General features: G+C 43.8%; 1 protein-coding gene across 1 annotated transcript in view; it reads right to left on the reverse strand.

Annotated features, from left to right (window-relative positions):
* The window catches only part of LOC129848418 (collagen alpha-2(V) chain-like), a 29,753-nt gene that overhangs the window by 1,034 nt on the left and 3,174 nt on the right, over positions 1-25,545 (reverse strand). Inside the window, exons 5-29 of the mRNA XM_055915658.1 lie at positions 25,117-25,215; positions 24,821-24,874; positions 24,295-24,348; positions 23,946-23,999; positions 22,915-22,959; positions 22,279-22,377; positions 21,971-22,078; positions 21,734-21,787; positions 21,374-21,436; positions 21,042-21,095; positions 20,821-20,874; positions 20,337-20,498; positions 20,088-20,141; positions 19,794-19,955; positions 19,521-19,628; positions 19,248-19,355; positions 18,982-19,035; positions 18,722-18,829; positions 18,314-18,367; positions 16,454-16,561; positions 16,251-16,304; positions 16,046-16,153; positions 13,932-14,337; positions 13,518-13,714; positions 12,904-13,161 (exon numbers count right to left, since the gene is read on the reverse strand). Coding sequence (XP_055771633.1) covers positions 12,904-13,161; positions 13,518-13,714; positions 13,932-14,337; positions 16,046-16,153; positions 16,251-16,304; positions 16,454-16,561; positions 18,314-18,367; positions 18,722-18,829; positions 18,982-19,035; positions 19,248-19,355; positions 19,521-19,628; positions 19,794-19,955; positions 20,088-20,141; positions 20,337-20,498; positions 20,821-20,874; positions 21,042-21,095; positions 21,374-21,436; positions 21,734-21,787; positions 21,971-22,078; positions 22,279-22,377; positions 22,915-22,959; positions 23,946-23,999; positions 24,295-24,348; positions 24,821-24,874; positions 25,117-25,215 — 2,679 coding nt within the window. The remainder of the gene's footprint in view (positions 1-12,903; positions 13,162-13,517; positions 13,715-13,931; positions 14,338-16,045; positions 16,154-16,250; positions 16,305-16,453; positions 16,562-18,313; positions 18,368-18,721; positions 18,830-18,981; positions 19,036-19,247; positions 19,356-19,520; positions 19,629-19,793; positions 19,956-20,087; positions 20,142-20,336; positions 20,499-20,820; positions 20,875-21,041; positions 21,096-21,373; positions 21,437-21,733; positions 21,788-21,970; positions 22,079-22,278; positions 22,378-22,914; positions 22,960-23,945; positions 24,000-24,294; positions 24,349-24,820; positions 24,875-25,116; positions 25,216-25,545) is intronic.

Below are 25,545 nucleotides of genomic sequence, written 5' to 3' on the forward strand. Positions count from 1 at the left end.
TACTGCCCGTTCCATGATCTCGCCATCACGGTTGACAACTCCATTGTGTCCTCCTCCCAGAGCGCTAAGAACCTTGGCGTGATCCTGGACAACACCCTGTCGTTCTCAACCAACATCAAGGCGGTGGCCCGTTCCTGTAGGTTCATGCTCTACAACATCCGCAGAGTACGACCCTGCCTCACACAGGAAGCGGCGCAGGTCCTAATCCAGGCACTTGTCATCTCCCGTCTGGATTACTGCAACTCGCTGTTGGCTGGGCTCCCTGCCTGTGCCATCAAACCCCTACAACTCATCCAGAACGCCGCAGCCCGTCTGGTGTTCAACCTTCCCAAGTTCTCTCACGTCACCCCGCTCCTCCGCTCTCTCCACTGGCTTCCAGTTGAAGCTCGCATCCGCTACAAGACCATGGTGCTTGCCTACGGAGCTGTGAGGGGAACGGCACCTCAGTACCTTCAGGCTCTGATCAGGCCCTACACCCAAACAAGGGCACTGCGTTCATCCACCTCTGGCCTGCTCGCCTCCCTACCACTGAGGAAGTACAGTTCCCGCTCAGCCCAGTCAAAACTGTTCGCTGCTCTGGCACCCCAATGGTGGAACAAACTCCCTCACGACGCCAGGACAGCGGAGTCAATCACCACCTTCCGGAGACACCTGAAACCCCACCTCTTCAAGGAATACCTAGGATAGGATAAAGCAATCCTTCTGCCCCCCCCCCCCCCCCTTAAAAGATTTAGATGCACTATTGTAAAGTGGCTGTTCCACTGGATGTCATTAGGTGAATGCACCAATTTGTAAGTCGCTCTGGATAAGAGCGTCTGCTAAATGACTTAAATGTAATGTAAATGTATACAACGTAAACAAGTAAACAATAGGACAGAACCACATAATCAGATGATTATGAAGGCATACATGTATGAAAGCTTGTATACTTATTTTAAATGTATGTAGTTCTGTCCTTGTGATGTACTTGTCTCTTAATGTTCTGTATTATATCATGTTTTATGTGTTGTGTTCACCCCAGGAAGAGTAACTGCTGCTTTAGCACTAGTTAATTATACAATCCTAAATACTAAAAGACAGGGTGGGTAGGCTTTTGTTCCCACTTCCCAGACCACTTTGGCACACCTGATTCAGACATTCAACAACGCATGTAGGTAGATGGTTGGTTGGTTGGGCGGGGGAGGGGGGGGGGGGGGTAGGTAGGTAGGTAGGCAGGCAGGTAGGTATAGATAGGTAGTAGGGGTGTGACGGTCATGACATTTTTTCAATCACCGTGAGGTGAGTTTTAAAAGCACATACTGTTTTTATATATTTTTTTAAATGTGATTTTCGATTGCATTTGCATTGATGTCAGAGTGGTTGGAGGGACAATAGAGCCCTGAGTACCAGACCATTAGGATCAGATGGAGGGACAATAGAGCCCTGAGTACCAGGCCATTAGGACCTGATGGAGGGACAATAGAGCCCTGAGTACCAGGCCATTAGGATCAGATGGAGGGACAATAGAGCCCTGAGTACCAGGCCATTATGACCTGCTGGAGGGACAATAGAGCCCTGAGTACCAGACCATTAGGACCTTATGGAGGGACAATAGAGCCCTGAGTACCAGACCATTAGGACCTTATGGAGGGACAATATAGCCCTGAGTACCAGACCATTAGGACCTGATGGAGGGACAATAGAGCCATGAGTACCAGACCATTAGGACCTGATGGAGGGACAATAGAGCCCTGAGTACCAGGCCATTAGGACCTGATGGAGGGACAATAGAGCACTAAGAACCAGACCATTAGGACCTTATGGAGGAACAATAGAGCCCTGAGTACCAGACCATTAGGACCTGATGGAGGGACGATAGAGCCCTGAGTACCAGACCATTAGGACCTGATGGAGGGACGATAGAGCCCTGAGTATCAGACCATTAGGACCTGATGGAGGGACAATAGAGCCCTGAGTACCAGACCATTAAGACCTGATGGAGGGACAATAGAGCCCTGAGTACCAGACCATTAGGACCTGATGGGGGGACGATAGAGCCCTGAGTATCAGACCATTAGGACCTGATGGAGGGACAATAGAGCCCTGAGTACCAGACCATTAGGACCTGATGGAGGAACGATAGAGCCCTGAGTATCAGACCATTAGGACCTGATGGAGGGACGATAGAGCCCTGAGTATCAGACCATTAGGACCTGATGGAGGGACGATAGAGCCCTGAGTACCAGACCATTAGGACCTGATGGAGGGACGATAGAGCCCTGAGTATCAGACCATTAGGACCTGATGGAGGGACAATAGAGCCCTGAGTACCAGACCATTAGGACCTGATGGAGGGACAATAGAGCCCTGAGTACCAGGCCAATAGCGATTAGGACCTGATGATAGTTAGCAAGTTGGGTACTCCTAAAGCATGTCCAGAGTGCATAAGAGGATATTACCATGACTCAACAGTCAAGCTGAATTTTACTGCTGTCATGACTGCCGGTGTTGCGGTAATAGGGCCACAGCAACAGCCATAGTAAGTCGGTAGGTAGGTAGGTACACTATATACAGAAGTATGTGGACACCCCTTCAAATTTGTGGATTCGGCTATTTCAGCCAAACCCATTGCTGACAGGTGTATAAAATCGAGGACACAGCCATGCAATCTTCAAAGACAAGCATTGGCAGCAGAATTGACTTCCTGAAGAACTCAGTGACTTTCAACATGGCACCACCTTTCCGACAAGTCAGCTCGTCCAATTTCTGCCTTGATAGAGCTGCCCCGGTCAACTTTAAGTGCTGTTATTGTGAAGGGAAAACGTCTAGGAGCAACAACGGCTCAGCCATGAAGTGGTAGGCCAAACAAACTTACAGAACGGGACCGCCGAGTGCTGAAGCGCGTAGCGCGTAAAAATCGTCTGTCCTCGGTTGCAACACTCAAACTGCCTCTGAAAGCAATGTCAGCACAAGAACTGTTCGTCGGCAGCTTCATGAAATGGGTTTCCATGGCCAAGCAGCCGCACATAAGCCTAAGATCACCATGCGCAATGCCAAGCGTCGGCTGGAGTGGTGTAAAGCTCACCGCCAATGGACTCTGGAGCAGTGGAAACGCGTTCTCTGGAGTGATGAATCACGCATCACCATCTTCCAGTCCGACGGACAAATCTGGGTTTGGCAGATGCCAAGAGAGCACTACCTGCCCCAATGCATAGTGCCAATTGTAAAGTTTGGTGGAGGAAAAATAATGGTCAAGGGCTGTTTTTCATGGTTTAGGCTAGGCCCTTTATTTCCAGTGTAGGGAAATCTTAACGCTATAGCATACACAGACATTCTAGACAATCCTGTGCAACAGTTTGGGGAAGGCCCTTTCCTGTTTCATCATGACAATGCCCCTGTGCACAAAGCAAGGTCCATACAGAAATGGTTTGTCGATATCGGTGTGAAAGAACCTGACTGGCCTGCACAGAACCCTGATCTCAACCCCATCAAACACCTTTGGGATGAATTGGAACGTCGACTGCGAGCCAGGCCTAATCGCCCAACACCAGCGCCCAACCTCACTAATGCTCTCGTGGCTGAATGGAAGCAAGTCCCCACAGCAATGTTCCAATATAGTGGAAAGCCTTCCCAAAAGAGTGGAGGCTGTTATAGCAGCAAAGGGGGACCAACTCCATATTAAAGCCCATGATTTTGGAATGAGATGTTCGATGAGCAGGTGTCCACATACTTTTTCGTACTGTAGGTATAGGTAGGTAGGTATACTGTAGGTAGAAGTAGGTATAGGTAGGTAGGTATACTGTAGGTAGAAGTAGGTATAGGTAGGTAGGTATACTGTAGGTAGAAGTAGGTATAGGTAGGTAGGTATACTGTAGGTAGAAGTAGGTATAGGTAGGTAGGTATACTGTAGGTAGGTAGGTAAAGGATAGGTAGGTAGGTAGGTATACTGTAGGTAGAAGTAGGTATAGGTAGGTAGGTAGGTAGACAGGCAGGCAGGTAGGTATGTATACTGTAGGTAGAAGTAGGTATAGGTAGGTAGGTAGGTAGGCAGGTAGAAGTAGATATAGGTAGGTATACTGTAGTTAGAAGTAGGTATAGGTAGGTAGGTAGGTAGGTAGGTAGGTAGAAGTAGGTATAGATAGGTAGGTAGGCAGGCAGGTAGGTATGTATACTGTAGGTAGAAGTAGGTATAGGTAGGTAGAAGTAGGTATACTGTAGGTAGAAGTAGGTATACTGTGGTAGAAGTAGGCAAAGGTAGGTAGGTAGGTATGTATACTGTAGGTAGAAGTAGGTATAGGTAGGTAGGTACAGTGGGTATCCTGTAGGTAGTAGGTGTAGGTAGGTACAGCAGGCATACTGTAGGTAGAAGTACACCACTGGTCAAAAGTTCAAGGGTTGAAAATGGGCTAGCATGTTGGAGTGAACGGCTGCGTGTGAGAGGCTCCTGCAACTTTTTTGCGAAATAATCTAACTTACCCTACTTTATGATACTTTTTACAACAAACGTTTCTTTCTAATACAACATCGTAACTTTCTGTGTAAAAATGCCGAGTAATAAGCGACCAAAGGACAATAAATCCACATCGGAGGCCTACTCCACACCAAACAACGAGACAGACATGGCGGAAGGCACAGGCAACAACGTGACACTTAAAGAACTTACCCAGGCTTTGGGAGAACTACGTGTTGCTTTAGCTGAGGATCTTAAGGCTACTATTGCTGAACTGGACACCAAAATCGAGGGCACCATTCGAGCGGTCGCTTCGCAGGGCCAGAGTATTGTGGACCTTGAGAGGGCTTCTGAATTCAGCGCTGGTAGGATCGACGAGTTAGAGAAGCTGTGCTCGTCACTACAGGGTACTGTGCAGAGGCTTTCTGTGAAAGTGGTCGACCTGGAGGGCCGTTCCAGACGTAATAACCTTCGCGTTGTTGGTCTGGCAGAGGGGGTAGAGGCGGGCTCTCGCCCCACCGACTTCTTCGCCAAGCTATTGAAGGATGCAATGGGATCGGACGTTTTGGCTTCGGACCCCCAGCTGGACCGTGCACATCGCGCCCCTGTCCCAGTGCCTGGACCGGGTCAACGCCCTCGCCCAGTAATCATCTGTTGTCACAGTTTCAAGACCAAGGATCTTATCCTGCGCGAGGCCCGAATGAGGGGCAACCTGTTACATAAAGGGCACCCCTTCCGTGTCTATGATGATTATGCGCCCGATGTGGCAAAGGACCGTGGCGGCTACAGAGATGTCATGGCCAAACTCTACAAACTCCATCTTCGCCCAGCCTTGCTCTTCCCTGCAAGACTAAGAATTACCCCGCCCTCTGGTGAGAAGATGTGGCTCTCCTCGGTTTTGGACGCAGAGAAGTTTATCCGGGAACATACGCCAATCCCCCGTACAGGTTAGAGTGCCTTGTCATTGTGTGTTAGGGTCTGCTCATGGAATCGAATCCATACTAAACCATAACGGGTGAAACCGTATTGAACGGTCTCAACAAGGGCTACCGAACATGTAAGATGCTGTGGAGGGCGGTCTTGGCTCTCAATTAAAGTCACTTTCATTCTGGCTGTGTTCAGAGCGATGCCTATTTAGGATGCCTTCCAGGTTTGATCATTGTCACTTTCGGATAAATATACTTATATTCCCCCTATTTTTTTTGTTTTTGTTTCGTTATTTATTTTTTAATTCTTACATTTATTGTTATTACAATACCATTTATTTAAAGCTTGCAGGGGACTGGGGGTGATGGTGGGGAAGGGGCAGACACAGACACCTGGATAGCAGGTGGATGTTTTGTGCCGTTCTGCCTTTGATATAGCCGAGGGCCGCTCTCCCGATTAGATCCCTACCAGCCCTCTGTAGTGTCTAGGTAGGTGTGCGTACATATAATTATTATTTGTACTTTATAATTATTTTCTCTTAGCATGTTACTATTATGTATGTGTATATTTTAAATTAGTGTAGATTATTACTCTGGGGCATGAATGTTTCTGTATGTATGGGTATGTATGTGTATATGCGCATATGTAGATATGTATGGGTGTGTGTATATGTATATTTTTAAATATATACCTTTATATGTATTTTTTGGGGATGTGTGTGTGTGTGTGTGTATGTGTTTGTATGTATGTGTGTATGTATGTGTATGTGTGTATATGTATGTGTGTATGTATGTATGTATGTATGTATGTATATATATATGTATATATGTATATGTGTATGTATATATATGTATATATATGTATATATGTGTGTATGTATGTGTATATGTATATATGTGTGTATGTATATGTGTATGTATGTGTATATATATATGTGTATATGTATGTATGTATGTATATGTATATATATATATATGTATATGGGTAGGTATGTGTATGTGTGTGTATGTATACATGTATATAACCTTTTTATTTATTTATTTTCTGACTGGGGGATACGTTTAAGTTAGAAAAATTCTTGTTTCCGATCTAACCCACAATATGTAAATGTACGGCTGTCTAAGTTGGTTGCTGATGGTTCATGTTTAGACCGGCAGTGCTTAGCAAAATAATCTTGTGATGCTATATCTTGCTTATCTCAGGGATAGATTGACCCAAGATGACGCTTAAGTGCGCAATATGTTTAGGTTGAAACTTATTCTCTTTAGGTTTATTAGATGCTAATTGGACACTTTATTCGCGGGAGCCTCCTCAGTTCATATGTTAGTAGAAGTTCTAGGATAGTGAGAGGTGAACGTACAGTTGGGATTTTATTTCTGTTTCACCTCTTGTTCGAGGTCGCGCCGTGCTCTTTTGGCATCGGCCAGACAATGTGTTTATTATTTTTATTTTTATTTTATTTTCTCTCCTATTTGTGTATGCCTGTTAAAGGTGGGTTGGGCGGGGGGGTAAATAGTGGGGAAAGTAGGGGAACAGGGTGGGAAGTAAAGGGGCTTGCAGGGGGGGAGGGGCTGGTTGGATACTGCTCGGGTGTAGCTGCTACATATGCTGATCGTGATGGTTTGGTGCGCTTTCTTACCTTTTTATTGAGTTACAAGTTATGCAGGCCACCATAGGAACTACAAATGAGAGGGGGGCGGGGCTCACATTCACTTCCTGGAATGTCAGGGGCTTAAACGAACCAATTAAGAGAGGCAAGGTCCTAGCCCACTTGAAAGCACTCTCGTCTGATATTATATTTTTGCAAGAAACCCATCTGAAAAATAATGCTCACAGCAGACTTAAATGTAGGTGGGTGGGGCAAGTGTATCACTCTAACTTCTCTGCCAAAACGAGAGGCACAGCGATTCTGGTACGGAAAGGAATTCCCTTTCTACATAAAACCACTATTGTGGATAAAGAGGGTCGTTATGTGATCGTAATAGGAGAGATCCACTCTACTTCTGTAACTCTACTAAATATCTATGGGCCAAACATTGATAACCCCTCTTTTTTCAAAAGAGTCCTTGCCCTGATTCCAGATATCTCCCACACTAACCTGATCATTGGAGGGGACCTTAACTGCGTGCTAGACCAATATTTGGACAGATCCTCTACCCGGCGAACCCCCACCTCCTACTCAAGTGAATTCTTGAATACCTACATAAAGAATTCTAACTTATTTGATATATGGAGGATCACTAACCCTACGGGCAGGGAATACTCCTTTCACTCTCATGTTCACAATGTTTATACTCGAATTGACTACTTTTTGGTTGATGCTAAACTACTCCCCTATACCTGTAATGTGAAGTATCATGATATTATAATCTCGGACCACAGTCCACTCACCTTCTCCCTGAGATTGGGTGACATGGTACCAAACGAGAGGGTCTGGAGGTTAAATCCTCAGCTCCTCACAGAACCAACATTCTGTGAACATCTTAAAGACCAAATAACATTTTTCTTTGATACCAACGACAACATAGAGACTTCCCCAGCATTACTGTGGGAAACACTAAAGGCTTATTTGAGAGGCTGTATCATCTCCTATCAGACTGCCAGGAGTAGGCAAAACAAGGGAAAATTGGTAGAACTGGAGGGACAAATTCACTTATTGGATAGGGAGAATGCTAGACATCCATCTATGGAGAAACATAAAAAAATTACCTCTTTAAAATTTGAATATAATCAGACTCTCTCAGCTAAAATTGCTAAATCTTTTCTCTACGCCAAGCAAAAATATTTTGAGTTTGGTGACAAACCACACAAATTACTCGCCAGACAACTTCGAAAAATTGTGAGTGACCGAATGATTCACAAAGTTAAGTCTGCATCTGGGGAATTACTCTCTTCCCCCAAAGACATCAATGACAGATTCCGTCAGTTTTATGAGACTCTATATACATCTAAAGCCGATTCTAACCCCTTAATTATGCAAAACTTTTTGGATGACTGTAATCTTCCTGCCCTGAACCAGGAAGATTCTAACTTCCTGAATAAGGAAATATCTCTTGAAGAAATTCGAGAAACAATCAAAACTCTAAAGAGTGGCAAGACCCCGGGCCCAGATGGATACCCGGGTGAATTCTATAAAACATTCAGCAACATGCTCTCTCCCTACCTGCACAAAATGTTGGTTCAGTCCAGAGAGGATGGAGCTCTCCCATCTACTTTGGATGAAGCATTCATTACAGTTATACATAAGAAGGGTAAAGATCCGGAAGAGGTAGGGTGGTACAGACCAATATCCCTCCTCAATACAGACCAAAAGATTTTAGCAAAAACCCTGGCTAACAGGCTTAGCACTTTAATTGGCAAACTGGTCCATTCGGACCAGACCGGCTTTATCCCGAACAGAAACTCATTCTTCAATCTCAGGCGCCTCTTCAACATTATGTATTCTCAGAGGTTACCAAACATGGACCTTGCCGTTATATCTCTTGACGCCGAGAAGGCTTTTGACCAAGTTGAGTGGTCCTATCTGTTCAAAGTCCTACATAAATTTAATATTGGAGATGGGTTCATAAATTGGATCCAGCTTTTATATAGGAACCCCTGTGCGAGAATACTCACTAACCAATCATTGTCGCCCCGATTTAACCTCTACAGAGGGACAAGGCAGGGTTGTGCGCTGTCGCCGATGCTCTTCGCCCTAATCATTGAACCTCTCGCTCAGACGATTAGATCTGATGCAGCAATACACGGCTATAATACTAAAGATACTCTAAATAAGATTTCCCTATATGCAGATGACATTCTCCTCTATGTAACAGAACCCCAAGCTAGTATTCCAGCTATTCTTGATGTGATTAATTTGTTTGGTACCTTCTCGGGATACAGAATAAATTGGAACAAGAGTGAATTAATGCCCATACGGTTACAAAACACCTCCTGGCTAGAACATCTTCCACTTAAGTTATCTTCAGAAAAATTGACCTATCTAGGAATTGTAGTTACCAAACAATATTCCTTACTATTTAAAGAGAATTTCCCCTCGCTGATGCAAAAACTAAAAACAAACATACAATTTTGGAGAACTCTCCCAATTTCTCTGCTCGGAAGAATTAATGCCATTAAAATGGTCTTCCTCCCACAACTGCTCTACCTATACCAGAACATCCCAGTATTCATACCTAAATCCTTTCATAAACAACTGGACTCAATTATCAATCCTTTCATCTGGGATTATAAAACACACAGGATAGGTAAAAAACACCTCTGCAAATCCAAGATGGAAGGAGGATTGTCTCTCCCAAATTTTATATTTTATTACTGGGCCGCTAACCTCCGTGCGGTTACGTTTTTGCTGGATGACGCACGTCCGTCACCCACCTGGCTTAGTATGGAGCGTGTGGAGTGTCACCCCTTCTCTATTGGTGCTGTGATTTTGTCGCCTGTCAATCTGGAGAGGTCACTTTATCGTAACAATCCTATTATACATAGCACAGTCCGAATCTGGAAGCAAATTAAAACCCACTTTGAGCTTAGACCAATGTCATTCATGCTCCCTGTTGCCAGGAACCCCTCCTTTGCCCCCTCCAACCTTGATAACACCTTTGAGCAATGGGGAGAGTTGGGGATAAGTACCATAGGGGATTTATATATAGAAGGGACCTTTGCTTCCTTTGAGTTGCTGAGGGAAACTTATAATCTTCCCAGAAATAACTTTTTCAGATACCTACAAATCAGAGACTATGTTAGGAAACACCTCCCAACATTTGGGAACGCTAAGCCTTCCATGTTTGACGGATGCATAAAAACATCCCCCACCTCAGACAAACTGATATCTCGTTTATATGACTCTTTTCAATCGGTTAGCACACCCTCTACAGAGGCCATTAAGGCAAAATGGGAGGAAGAACTAGGGACTGACATTTCGATGGCAGACTGGGAAGATAGCTTGGAGTATATCCACACCTGCTCCATTAACTCCAGACATCGGCTCATACAATTCAAGGTATTGCACAGATTACACTATTCCAAAACCAAACTGCATAGGATATTTCCTGATACATCCCCTTTGTGTGATAAATGTCAGGCTGCACAGGGTACACTTCTCCACTGCTTTGCCCTATGCTCTAGCTTGCATGGTTACTGGTGTGGAATTTTTAGGATCCTCTCTGAAGTTCTGGAGACTTCAATTGACCCAGACCCGCTTCTGATAATCCTGGGAGTGTCCGATTCCCTAATCGGACTAACCAACCCCCAAAAACAACTCATCTCTTACAGTCTCATTTCGGCAAAAAAACTAATCTTGTTGTTCTGGAAAAAGAGGGAAGCGCCCACTACCAAATTATGGCTCAGCGAATTGGCAAACACTGTACACTTAGAAAGGATTAGATATATTCTGATCAATAAATTATTAACATTTGATCAGATCTGGCAGCCTTTCCTCTCTTACTTGGACCATTCGGCGCTGTGAATTTGTACTTTTTAACGCACTCTCCATTGTAATATTTTAATCCACCTCTGGGCAGCACGTGCTGGCACCGCCACCCGAGCAGCGGGGAGGGGTATAAGGGGAAGGGATAAGGGGGGGGGAGGGATAAAGGGGGGGAATAAGGGGGGGGTGACACCCACCCTCTTTCTTTCTACCTGTCCTTGTTTTGTATGTCTTGTTTTGTAATAATTGTTTTGTACCCAGAACTCTGGATCTTTTTATTTCTGTCTGCTCTTTTATGTTTAGTTAAAAATTGTATACCTGCCTTTCATACCTATACACCATTCCTGTGTGTGTTCAATAAAAATATTTGAATGAAAAGTTCAAGGGTTTCATTCAAGTTTTTTTTTTTTTTTTTTTACTATTTTCTACATTGTAGAATAATAATGAAGATGTCAAAACTATGAAATAACAAATATAGAAACATGTAGTAACCAAAAAAGTGTTACACAAATCAAAATATATTTTATATTTGAGATTCTTCAAGTAGCCAATCTTTGCCTTTATGACATCTTTGCACATTCTTGGCATTCTCTCAACCAGCTTCACCTGGAATGCTTTTCCAACAGTCTTCAGTGAGTTCCCATATATGCTGCGCACTTGTATACTGCTTTTCCTTCACTCTGCGGTCCGACTCATCCGAAACCATCTCAATTTGATTGAGGTCGGGTGATTGTGGAGGCCAGGTCATCTGATGCAGCACTCCATCACTCTCCTTCTTGGTAAAATAGCTCTTACACCGCCTGGAGGTGTGTTGGGTCATTGCCCTGTTGAAAAAAAAATTATAGTCCCACTAAGCCCAAACCAGATGGGATGGCGTATCACTGCAGAATGCTGTGGTAGCCATGCTGGTTAGGTGTGACTTATATTCTAAATAAATCACAGACAGTGTCACCAGAAAAGCCCCCCCACACCATAACACCTCCTCCTCCATGCTTCACGGTGGGAAATACACATGCGGAGATCTGTTCACCCACACCGCGTCTCACAAAGACACAGCGGTTGGAACCAAAAATCTGCAATTTGCACTCCAAACCAAAGGACAAGTTTCCACCGGTCTAATGTCCATTGCTCGTGTTTCTTGGACCAAGCAATTCTCTTCTTCTTATTGGTGTCTTTAGTAGGGGTTTCTTTGCAGCAATTTGACCATGAAGGCCTGATTCACACAGTCTCCTCTGAACAGTCAGTGTTGAGATGTGTCTGTTACTTGAACTCTGTGAAGCATTTATTTGGGCTTCAATTTCTGTGGTTGGTAACTCTAATGAACTTATCCTCTGCAGCAGAGGTAACTCTGGGTCTTCCATTCCTGTGGTGATCCTCATGAGAGACAGTTTCATCATAGCGCTTGATAGTTTTTGCGACTGCACTTAAAAAAACATTCAAAGTTCTTAAAATGTTCCATATTGTCTGAAATTCATGTCTTAAAGTAATGATGGACTGTCATTTCTCTTTCCTTATTTGAGCTGTTCTTGCCATAATATGGACTTGGTTTTTTACCAAATAGGGCTATCTTCTGTCTACCCCCCTAACTCTGGGTCTTCCTTTCCTGTGGCGGTCCTCAACCCTACCTTGTCACAACACAACTGATTGGCTCAAACGCATTAAGAAGGAAATAAATTCCACAAATTAACTTTTAACATGGCACACCTATTAATTGAAATGCATTCCAGGTGACGACCTCATGAAGCTGGTTGAGAGGATGCCAAGAGTGTGCAACGCTGTCATCAAGGCAAAGTGTGGCTAACACTTTTTTGGTTACAACATCATTCCATGTGTGTTATTTCCTAGTTTTGATGTCTTCACTATTATTCTACAATGTAGATACTAGTAAAAAAAAAAAAAAAAACCTTGAATGAGTAGGTGTTCTAAAACTTTTGACCGGTAGTGTAGGTATAGGTAGGTAGGTAGTTAGGTAGGTAGGTATACTGTAGGTATATAGGTAGGTAGGTAGGCAGGCAGGTATAGGTAGGTAGGCATAGGTAGGTAGGTGGGTATACTGTACTGTAGGTATAAGTAGGTATAGGTAGGTAGGTACTGTAGGTAGGTAGGTAGTTAGGTGACTTACGGAGCAGCCATCCTCCAGGACAGTGTATCTGAGGCGGGAGTTGCCCTGAACCTTGACCTCCTGTCCGTTGGAGCCCTTGAGGATCAGAGCCTTCTTCAGGTTGCCTGTGACTCCGTCATTCACGGCCACGTCATTCACGGCCACGCTGTTCTTGCAGTGGTAGGTGACATTCTGGACAGCCTCCTTAGAAAGCAGGCGGATCAGCCGAATCTGAATGGTTACGGCGTTGGGCAGCTCCTCCTTGTTGCCGTAGCTAAACTGGAATCAGAAGTTTATTGAAAAAAAGTATTTCACAGGGACACTATTGTACATTAATCAGCATTTCAGTTTTTACATCAATGTTAGAAAAATACACCTGGAGTTGTAACAGTTTTTCACAAACATCTCCAGCTATTTTTCTGACAGAAAGAAGTCTTCCATTGCTATATAATCAAAGCAGCAGAGGATGTATGTTTTTAAAGCAGTATTGTGCTTGGTGAATTTATTCTACAGTATGGTAGCTCGTTTATTCATAGAAACAGTTGGCCGCTTTAGAGGTATCCACAGTGTAATGCTATCATCTATATACTACATGCCTTCATTGAATAGACATCGTGTATATTTTATATACTCACTTTAGTTCCTCCATTCATATTTGCTCCAAACCAGACAGGTTTGCTGGCAGTGGGAGTGGATTTGGTCCACCATGTTTTGCGAGGGATGCTGGCTGAGATGGGGTGGGCTGAGATGCAGGTCTCACCAGTCTCCATGTTGCAGAACACCTTGATAACATCCTTGGTACTGCCCTGGTTGGGGTCCAGCCAGTAGTCTCCTGGACATGGAAAGACCAAGTATCTCATCATCTATTAGACACACGGACTCCACTTGTCAATAAAGTCAATATCACCTAACGAGTATATGCATCCATTAATTCATCTATAACACCCTAACTACGTCGCAGCAAAACAAAAGCTTGAGTAAAGAATAGGCAAGACAAAAAGCAGTTAAAAACAAGAGAAGACACAGTCTGTGGTGAAAACTGGACCTACCAGTCTTTTTAAGGGAATGGCACTGCTTGATGTCCTGGCAGGTTTTGGCGGGGTTGGCCTGGCTGCCATCGGGGCACTTCATGTTCTGCAGGTTTCCACTGAGGCTCTTCAGCGTGGTCTGGACGCTCTGGTCTGCCCCGAGGACGGTCGAGGCATTATTGGGACGCGCCTCATCCTCGTTGAACTCTGGAGGGGGATGGGGGCCGGAGTCGTTCCAGTTGGACTCTGGAGGGGGTTGAGGGGGGGCTGATTCATCCCCGTTAAACTCTGGGGGTGGAGGTGGTCCATCCTGGTCCTCGCCGTAGTCGTAGTCGAAGGAGCTGCTGAAGCCGAACATATCAGCCCCAGCAGTGGGAGGGCCAGGGGTCCCTGGGGGACCAGGGGGACCAGCATCCCCAGGAGGCCCCTGGAAAAGAGGAGAGAAGTCAAGAAACAGGTATGTTACTGTCCTTTGATATGCCATGTCTCCTTGTTGGCTTTTTTGCATTAGAAACACTGAATGTGTCACAGGTGTCATGACGTTGGCCTGTGGGTAAGGTTTATGATACCCCATAAATACCTTTCTCCCTTCCCTCTCTCTTGACTCTACAGAGGGACTCTTGAATAGCCTTTGTTAAACAGAGATTCTGGGAATATCAGGTGGGGGGAAATGAACCATATTTTGGGAATACAACCAGTTGAACATATCCGTTGGTACTTAATGAATATGATGTCAGTTCAGTTGTCATCTGAGACATTCTCATCAATGATAGGATGACATTAACGGTACAGTGGAAAGTCTACACATTATAGTTATCAGATTCACATGGAATTGTTGTGCAATTCAAATGTTTAAATATAAAATGATTGGTGAAAAGATTAAATGTAATTTTAGCTTCCAAATGAGAGATTTGGGTTTTCATAAGGTTAGGGCTCTGCTCAATCAGTGGCCCCTGTGAAGAGACATGGGTTATAAAACTATGAAGACACACCCTTCTCCCTCCATTATATAAGCCCTTGACGAAAATGTAACCTTCTGTTCCGGGTACATTAGGATGACGATCCGATGTCAGAAGGGTTCAGATAATAACTACAGAACGAAGCCAACCTCAGCGTGAGCTTTGGTTGCGAATGGTATGAACTTTGAACTCTTATTCACTACAGAAGTGATACCTCCTAGCCGTTGAGTTAGCAGCGGCCGCTTTAAACTGGGCTAGGAGAGGACAGACAGAGTATCCCGTCTACCACACAATGACGTTACTACAACGTATCCAATTTACCACCAGAGACGCTCTTCAAAGGATGGAAGAACTCTTGGGCAACTCGGCCTTCCATCTACCACCAACCTACTGAAGCGCAGCTCAGAGTAAATATTCATTGCCTTTTCCTTTTCCAAATGGGCGTTAATTTAGAATGCATAAGATTCTGTATTTACGATAGAGTAGTTGCCTACGGCCCGATAGAGACATTGCTTCTCCCTTTGTTCTTCAGTCTTCCCGCTCTTTCACTCAAACCCAGCCCCCTTTCCTTTGGGTAACCAGCTGTCATATCTGTTCCGTCCGCTAGGGACGTTTTCCTTTATGACGTAATTTGTAATCAAGGTATGATTCATTCTGTGTATATGTAATTCTGTGTGATTAGTTAGGTATTTAGTAAATAAATAATTAAACCCAATTTTGTATTGCTGATTCAACTTGTTAGCCAGGGTTCATGAAGATAACCAAGAATTTACAACTTTCAGATGAGAAAGAAATAAGGTGACGATTAATATTGACTGCTATTGATGTAAAATATTACTAGGTCTTTAAGAGTTTATTCGGAAGATAACTGCTCTATAAATATTATTTTGTCGTGCCCCGACTTTCGAGTTAATTACATTTACATGACTAGCTCAATCAGGTAATATTAATTACAGAGAAAGGATTTTATAGAATAGCATGTCATATCATTTAATACGGCATAGCCAAAGACACGACACATGTATGAATTATTTGCATGCTTAATCTAACAAGCAATTCTATTGGACAAGCAATTGATCAACATCCAAAGCCTGGTTTGTTCTGACATCCATTTGAAAGTCATAGTGGATCCAACCAGCATAGTGACAACAGAACCACTAGTCTCTAACGTCTCACCTGAGGTCCGATGTCTCCACTGGTTCCTCTTGATCCAGGGGAGCCCATGGGCCCGGTCAGCCCGATTTGGCCATCACCTCCCGCGGGGCCAACCACACCAGGGGGCCCCTGATGAAAAACACAATCAGATTTATAAAGGGAAACAAACAGCACACACAAATTGACCATTATACTGAGGCATTGACAGCTTATTCAGTGTACTTACTCTCTGTCCAGTAGGTCCTACAATTCCTCGAGCTCCAACATCCCCAGATTGTCCCTACAAACAGAAGGCCATTGATTAGCCTGTTATTGGCTGACATAATTAATAATAAAAGCATTTAATTGATTTTGCGAAGTTAATACAATTTTCCATAAATTAAATGACAGATTATGCCTTTTAATAGTGCTTGGGCAGTTTTTACTCACAGTTGTCCCAGGTAAGCCTTGCAATCCAGTGAAGCCTCTGTGGCCTTTCTGCCCTCTCTCTCCTTGGTCTCCTTTGGCTCCCCTGTCTCCCTGTGGCCCTTGAGGCCCCTAGGATTAAAAAAAATCATGATCATTTGCTGTAAATTACTGTGAGCAGATTTATCCAGATCAACACTCATTGAGACTTATACAACATGGGTTTACTGGTCTGTCAATAAATACAGGTTCCTGTGTCAGTATCATAGGTTCATGTTAGTGCTGGGCATCAATATTGAGAATTCAATATGATTTCGATATCATTTGATATTGATATCAATACGAGCAAGGCATATCGTGATAGCGGTTCTGTAGGCACAGAACCCTCTCACAGGCTCTTTAGTATACTTCACTGCCTGTTGATGGGCGATTAAGTGGTCAAAGACTCCAACCCCCCAAGCCATAGACTATTGTCTCTGCTGCCGCACGGCAAGAGACACCGGTGCATCAAGTCTGAAACCAACAGGCTCTTGAACAGCTTCTATCCTCAAGCAATACGACTGATAAATAACTAACAAAATAGCTACACAGACAATCTGAGTTAACTCTGTATCTTTATTGCCCTTTTATTTAAATCTTTGCACTGTCTCTGCACACTCACAGGGACCTACACACTCACACTCACTGTCACTCCAACACACACACACAAACACTCACTCCATCATTTGCACACTCACACATAATATGCACATACATTTTTACTGATTCTACACACCTACTCACATGCAAGCTGCCGCTACTCTGTTCAACTTATATCCTGTTGCCTAGTCATCTTACCCCTATACATATCTACTTCCATCACTCCAGTATCCCTGCACATGTAAATATGGTATTGGAACTGACTTTTAAAATATTTCCTGTATACAGTATAGTATGCTTACTTACTTTATTGTGTATATCATATTTCTTATTCTTATTTCTTGTGTTTTTTCCCCTAGTAATACATTGTTATTGATTATTGCGCTGTTGAGTTTGCAAGGCAGACTTTTCACTGCATGCGACATTAAAACTTGGAACGAGCTTCCCATTGTATTCGAACTGGTGGGGTAGGTTAGTACCACGGGCATTCACACCTGACCCAATGGGCAATCAGCAAGCAGCTGTCTGAGCTACAAAGCCTTGGAAGTGCAATGTTATTCAACTGTTTTGATGCTATTCATTTAAACCGATATGATACCAATATTGGTTCGGGGGAAAAGTAAACAGATTTTGCATATCACTAGTTTATACAGTATGTACTAATCAACAGGCATACTACTACCACTAGTAGTGTACTCTACTTCATTAACAGGCATACTACTACCACTAGTAGTGTACTTACTTCATCAACAGGCATACTACTACCACTAGTAGTGTGTACTCTACTTCATCAACAGGCATACTACTACCACTAGTAGTGTGTACTCTACTTCATCAACAGGCATACTACTACCACTAGTACTGTACTCTACTTCATCAGTAGGCATACTACTACCACTAGTAGTGTGTACTCTACTTCATCAACAGGCATACTACTACCACTAGTAGTGTACTCTACTTCATCAGTAGGCATACTACTACTACCACTAGTAGTGTACTCTACTTCATCAACAGGCATACTACTACCACTAGTAGTGTGTACTCTACTTCATCAACAGGCATACTACTACCACTAGTAGTGTGTACTCTACTTCATCAACATGCATACTACTACCACTAGTAGTGTACTTACTTCATCAACATGCATACTACTACCACTAGTAGTGTACTTACTTCATCAACAGGCATACTACTACCACTAGTAGTGTACTTACTTCATAGGAAATGTAAGAGAGGTGTTCTTACCAGCTTCCCCCGGATCCCTGATTGTCCCTGGGGTCCTGGAGGCCCTCTAGCACCCTGGTGTTGAAAAACAAAAAAACTATGTCAAGGGAAATCAAATCATAGAACCTGAAATGAGTTTACTACTACCAACCTTGTCACATCTACTCAGAGCATGACAGCTCGTAACCCTGAAACATTACATTTTTACATTTTGTCATTTAGCAGACTCTCTTATCCAGAGAAGACAGTAGTGAGTTACAGTAGTGAGTGCATATATTTTCATACTGGGTTTTGACCTCAAACACTGTAGACTCCTATGACCTCTAACGCCATAAGGGTCTACAGTCATGTCTCAAGGCTAGAAGGCTCTGAACGTTGGTGTGGCAATTAACTCTGCGATGGCATTGTGGCAATGTCCAGATTACTCACATTGTCTCCTCTCTTCCCAGGGACACCAGAGGTGCCGACTGGACCAACAGAGCCATGAAGCCCCGGAGTTCCAGCAAGACCCTCAACACCAGGATTCCCTCTATCTCCCTACAGACAGACAGACAGACAGACAGACAGACAGACAGACAGACAGACAGACAGACAGACAGACAGACAGACAGACAGGACAGATTTTCTGGTGAAATGGTTTGATCATACATTTCCATAAAGTTTCTTGTCCATCTGTAGCTGTGTCTTACCCTGGCTCCTATAAGTCCATCCTTGCCAGGTACCCCATCAGACCCAGCATTACCCTGTAAAGACAGATTGCTGCATTAAGTTTACCTGTGCTGTATAGTACAGTATCCTTCTGTTACAGTACAGACCTGCTTTTCAGGGGAACTATTATAATTCCCACATGAATGAAAGGTGTCAGGATGTTTTAATCCACAGTTGGTTTAATGGAAATGTGTTCACTGAACCCACAGACAGAACAGTCATGGGTCAATTAAGTGAAAACACATACCGTAAGACCAAGGTCCCCTCTTGGTCCGGTTGCCCCTGGTAACCCGACTGCACCGACAGCACCCTTGCCTCCCCGAGTTCCGGGGGCACCTGATTTTCCGGGTGCACCCTGGGGAAAAAGTGTGACATCACTGGTCAGGACACAAATGGAAAGTGTATGAGTGTACTGCATATCTGACTGAGTCTTGGATTGGGACTCTGTTCAGTGTATAATGATACTACTCTCAAGACTATAGAAATGAATGGTGAATGTGAACTTGAGTTCCATACATACAGCAGTACCGGGGGGCCCAACCATCCCGCTCTCTCCTCTGACTCCAGGTATGCCCACAACACCTCGTTGTCCTGAGATGCCTGGTGGTCCCGCCGGCCCATCAGGGCCCTGTCAGAAACAAAGACCATCCCATTGGCCAATGGTCACTTCAGATATTTCCTAGTCTATCAAAAGAAGTATAGAGTAATGGAGGATGGCAGAGAAGTCTCGCTCTGTAAACCACTTTGAACGATACAGCTAAATGTTTTACTTCTGTAACTCTCTCATATTTACCCCTGGTCCATCCTCTCCAGGCTCTCCCTTGTCTCCTGGGCCACCTGCTGGGCCCGGGGCCCCTCTCTCTCCTACACGCCCAGGGCCTCCATTCTCGCCTCTAAGTCCAGGAGTACCTGCCTTCCCTGGGGTACCAATGTCTCCAGGCACCCCTACCTCACCCTGGAAGAGGGGAAAGACAACGTGAGTAATGGAATAACATATTTCACTATATTGCTATTGTTTATGAAATAATTTATTGGTGATCTCATAGGTAGAAAGTGATTTGATTGGTCAATAGTAGGATTAACTCACAACGGAGCCTGCTGGACCAACTCCCCCAGGGAATCCTGGGAAACCAGACCCACCCTGAAAATGACAGATGAAATTCTTATCAGAAAATATCAACATACTGTACTACATATTCTGTGAATTCCCTGGAAAAGCATTCCTACTCTGTGCTGAGTAGCCATGATCAGGTCTATTTCTACAGTAAATACCATGGTGAAGTGTTTCTATGAATGCTCCAGCCGTTATATGTCACCCTCAGTACGACGCACTCACCGCGGCCCCTTGTGTTCCTCTGGCCCCCTTTAGTCCAGTCACACCAGCAGGACCCTGGGAACCAAGTTTACCAGCTGTTCCCTGGAGTCCCTGTGCTCCAGCCTCACCCTTCTGACCCCTCTCTCCTGGTTCACCTTTGACCCCGGGTTGCCCATCAGGACCCTGCGAAGAGTCGGACACAATGACCATGATTACTGGGCAGATTCATCGCAATGCGAAACGACTTCCAAGTCTTACCATGGAAATATTTACTATGTGGTTATATGGAAATGGTTATTAACTTTGACCATTACTGAAATTTGTATTCAACATTATACAGGAGGATGTTTGCAGCGTAATCTGTTCAGACATCACCTGTAACAACACCAAGCCAAGGTTGACAAATTAACAGAGCATGAAGGGACACAATACAACAGGGAAGGCGCCTGTCATAGCTGACACTATTGGGCGTGACAGACCGCCACATTGTTTGAAAGCCACTCACAGGAGACCCAGGGAATCCTACTGCACCGGTTGGACCAGGCTCCCCAGAAGCTCCCTATAACAGATGTTGGGTCAGAGGTCAGTACAGAGGTATATGATAACTATTAACAGTATGTTGCAATTGTCTTTTTTTACTATGGGACAATTGTACACAATTGTACACAAGACAACTTACAGTATTTCACGTGTCAATAGTTTTACAAAATGAATCGCAGTACTTACGGCCACTGCTCGCGCTCCTCGACGTCCAGGGGGCCCTTTAGGGCCGGCCTCTCCCTAAAACAAACAAATATAATATATTGTCTGGGTATCTGTGGTAGGCACTGAGGCCTTAATATGGATAGGTGTTCTCTGCTACAGTGTATGTTCATCTAGTCTGTCTGTCTAAGTGCTGTTGGTGACTGTATGCTGGATGCACCTTTAGGGTCTAGGCAGGGTTACTGTTAAAGCACTATGTGACAACTAATGATGTAAAGAGGCCTTCATGAATACATTTGAGTGAGTGAGTGAGTGAGTGAGTGAGTGAGTGAGTGAGTGAGTGAGTGAGTGAATGAATGCTTTGCCTTATCACCATTGAGCCCAATGCCTCCTGTTGGTCCAACTGGACCAGGAAGTCCCTTCAAATGAAAAACAAACAGGATTTCAAATATTCGACAACTTGCTGTGAACAACTTCCTATGGTTATGAAACCAATGAAACTAGAAGGTGCATCAAAAGGTCACTCCACTCCACCCAGGGCCTACAACTGGTTATGATGACGTCACTACATTTTGACATATCATTCAACTTGAACCTAACAGAATTTTGTTGTGGGTGACATTTTAAGATGTTATTTTTGCTTAAATCCTTGATGTAATCCATTTAGGTGACTCAGAAAGGTATGTGTAGACATGTATGTGTAAGGCAACTCTCACCCCGGGCCCGTCGTTTCCAGCAGTACCCTCGGTTCCTTTCTCACCAACTGAACCCTAAGGAGAGAAGAGGGGTCAGCAGAACAGGACTGCAGAATGAACCCACCCAGTTATAGCATGGAATACACCACTTTGAAGGGTTACAACTTGTAGTTCCTTCTAGTGTCTTGGACTCTGGAGGTACTTTGTGGACTTTACCAAGTTTTGGTTGATATTTTCCCCTCCAACACAGATACTTACCACATCTCCTTTAGGACCAGGAGAACCAGGGATACCCCTCTCCCCTGGCATCCCCTGCAGGCCTGCAGCTCCTATGTCCCCAACGGTTCCTTTAGTTCCAGACCCACCCTGGGGGAAGAACACACACAGAAACAACTCTCATATCATGTTTGTGGGAAATAACATGGATATATGAGGTTATCATTACATTGTTAATCTGCATTAGGCCTCCATCGTGGAAGAGATATCATTTGACAACCTGGTTAAATGACTGAATGAATAAAGACACAAATAAATTCATCTTTTAAAGTGATGTGTTCTAGACTTACCTTTGATCCCTCTGGTCCTGGCCCCCCTGAAATACCTTTGGGCCCCGGTAGTCCGTTAGTTCCCACATCACCTCTCTCTCCTGGGATGCCACGCTCACCCTGCGATACAATCACCCACTGGTCAGCTACAAACAACGTCTTTACAGCGCTGTATGTTATAAACAGGGCCTTGTGTTTTAGTTATCATGTCACATGACCTGGATTTTAAGCTTTTTCCAGAAATGAGAATTAGACCAAAAAATTAAAGCAATTGTCTGAAGATGGTGCTGGACCTTCTGACATTTTAAAAATGGGACAGTTTGATGAAAAAGCTTTACATGAAGATTAAAATCCAGGCCATGTGACATGATTAACAAAAACACAGTGCCCTAGTTACAAACCTTATTTTAGTAGTGAAGATAAGGACTGAACTCAAACAAAACCGCATTGGGGAAAAAACTGAATTTTGCCACACGATAGGTTTCCATTATGTATTAGGTAATTGTACTTCTGTATTGAAAAAATATCAATATGATTATGATTTCAGTTGGAAGATGCATTTTCTCTGCAGAGGGGCAGGGTTACTTTTCCCCTATTGCGGGTTGTATTCAAATGGGCATCAAATGAATAGATAAATCAGCTATTAAGATGGCTTACCCTTGGCCCTGTGAGACCAGCAGCCCCTCCCTCTCCAGCGATACCCTGGGAATGACAATACCAAAACCATTTCATCAACACAACAGACAGGCAGTTTCAATCCCCTCTTCCACCTTCCTTACTGTCCAATCCCCTTCCCTGACACACTTCCTGCATTTATACTTATGCTACATTTTTATTATATTCTACTGAGTTAATTTCCTTATTATTTTTGTATTCTTATCTTTTGCTATTTCTTATTGTTGTCACATTGTCGAGAGGGAACCTGCAAGTAAGCATTTCATTGGACTGTGTATACCATGTGTATCGTGGGCATACGACAAATCAACTCGAACTTGTTTACACAGGCAGCCTAATTTTGATATTTTTCCACTAATTGGTCTTTTGACCAACCAGAACAGCAATTTTGCCAAGAAGCAGGTTGACGTTTATGGGCCAGATTGAAAGTCAAAATTGGTGATATATCATAAACATTTATAAAAACAAAAATGGTCTTAATTTAAGGTTAGGGTTAGGCAAAAGGTTAGCATTGTGGTTAAGGTTAGGTTTAAAATAAGATTTTTTGACTTTGTGGCTGTGCCAGCATGTAACTACCCTGCAGAGCTGCCTCCAGAACATGAGTCATCCCAATAAATGCCAACCTGCTATCAATAATAGGGTAAAAGATCAGAATTGTGCTTCCTGTGTAAATGCAGCATTAAATAACCCAGAAACGTTGATGAACCTAATAGTAGTGTTGATCTATAACTCAACTCAAAAACCTGTTACATTTCTAGATTCTTACTGTAGATAATGAATGGACTGTGTTTCGTTATGTTGGCAGACTCATGACTGGTTAACATGTGCCTTTGTTTGGTCCATTGCAGGCAAAGGCACACATACCCAGTCATGCGTCTATCAACAGAACAACATTTAGTTCATTATCTAAAGAAATGATCTATTGTTGAAATGTAACATAAATAAGCTGTAAACAAATCAACTGTAAATAGAGCTTATTGTATGTCACAGTCGGGCGTGATGTCATACCGTACCTCAGCACCTGGTTTCCCAGACTCTCCGGGTGGACCAGCAGATCCAGGTAGACCCTGAAATACATCACACCATTATAGCTCTCATTTCCCCTTTATTGACTAGAACTATCACTAGTCTCTATTCTAGTAAATACAAGATGAATAAATCCCATGTGAAACAGCATACATGGAAGCCATTCATACCAGGAGGTCCTTGTTCTCCTCTCTTCCCTCCAACTCCCTAAAAGAAGTCAAGTATGGACAGGACAACCAGCAGCGGTTTAAGCTTACCATAACCCCATACAGTATTTCATGTTTAAACTGTGTTGGTATATATCGTTTAATTGAAACATATTAACCAGATACTTACTGCTGGACCAGCAGTGCCACCAGCGCCCATCTCTCCAGCTTTCCCATTAACCCCCTGTATGAGAAACAGTCCTCAGTGGTCAGTGTGTACTATGAGGTACTACAGCAGAGTTCTACCAGCTTACAATGGGAGAAAGCTTAGAATGGAAACTGAAAATGTTTTATTTAAGCAATAAGGCCCGAGAGGGTGTGGTACATGGCCAATATACCACGGCTAAGAGCTGTTCTTATGCACGGCTCAAGGCGGAGTGCCTGGATACAGCCCTTAGCCGTGGTATATTGGCCATATATCACAAACCCCCGAGGTGCCTTATTGCTATTATAAACTGGTTACCAACTTAATTAGAGCAGTAGAAATAAATGTTTTGTCATACCTGTGGGATACGGTTTGATATACCATGGCTGTCAACCAATCAGCATTCAGGGCTCGAACCACCCAGTTTATATTTGGAAATGAACCAGTTTGCGGGGCAGTTCCACCACCTACAAAATCCTATTTGAACCCCTGATGAGTGTAGTGTACTTACCCTCTGTCCTGCAACACCTGGGGTCCCCACTTCTCCTGCCTTACCAGGGTCTCCCTGAGAGGACAAATGAACAATGATCCACAATCAATAACATGTCAATGTTTCCCTCAGCCTATATCATATAAGTAGCATTCCTGTGTCTCTCCTGACATCGTATGGTCCATGGTAGACGCATTCAAACAACTACAGTATTTCATTCATCATTCTAAATGTGATGGGTTTAATGGAGCTGCTTCTACTGTATATTGTGGAAAGGAACACACACACATGATCTCCATAAAGTGTGGGTTACTTACAGTAAAGCCTTTTGGTCCTACTACACCCATGGTTCCAGCTGGACCTCTGGTACCATCTGACCCTGCTGGCCCTGGACCCCCATCCTCTCCTCCTCCTCCCTGAGAGAGAGGGGAAGGGGGGAGAGAGAAAGAGAGAGAGAGAGACAGAAACAGAGGTAGGTTGATGTTTGGCCTGTTTATAGATAAAAACATGTATTATACACTCCCCTGCATATTTAATATGTTTCTGAACACTTCTACATTAATGTGGATGCTGCCATGATTACGGATAATCATGAATGAATCATGAATAATGATGAGTGAGAAATCTACAGACACACAAATATCCTACCCCCCCAAAATGCTAAGCTATTGTAATGATGAGAGGTTAGGATGTTTTGGGGCCTGATCTGTGTGCATCTGAAACCTTCTTACTCATCATTCAGGATT

This window comes from Salvelinus fontinalis, unplaced genomic scaffold (genome assembly GCF_029448725.1).
Source record: "Salvelinus fontinalis isolate EN_2023a unplaced genomic scaffold, ASM2944872v1 scaffold_1030, whole genome shotgun sequence".
NCBI classification, from domain to species: Eukaryota; Metazoa; Chordata; class Actinopteri; order Salmoniformes; family Salmonidae; genus Salvelinus; species Salvelinus fontinalis.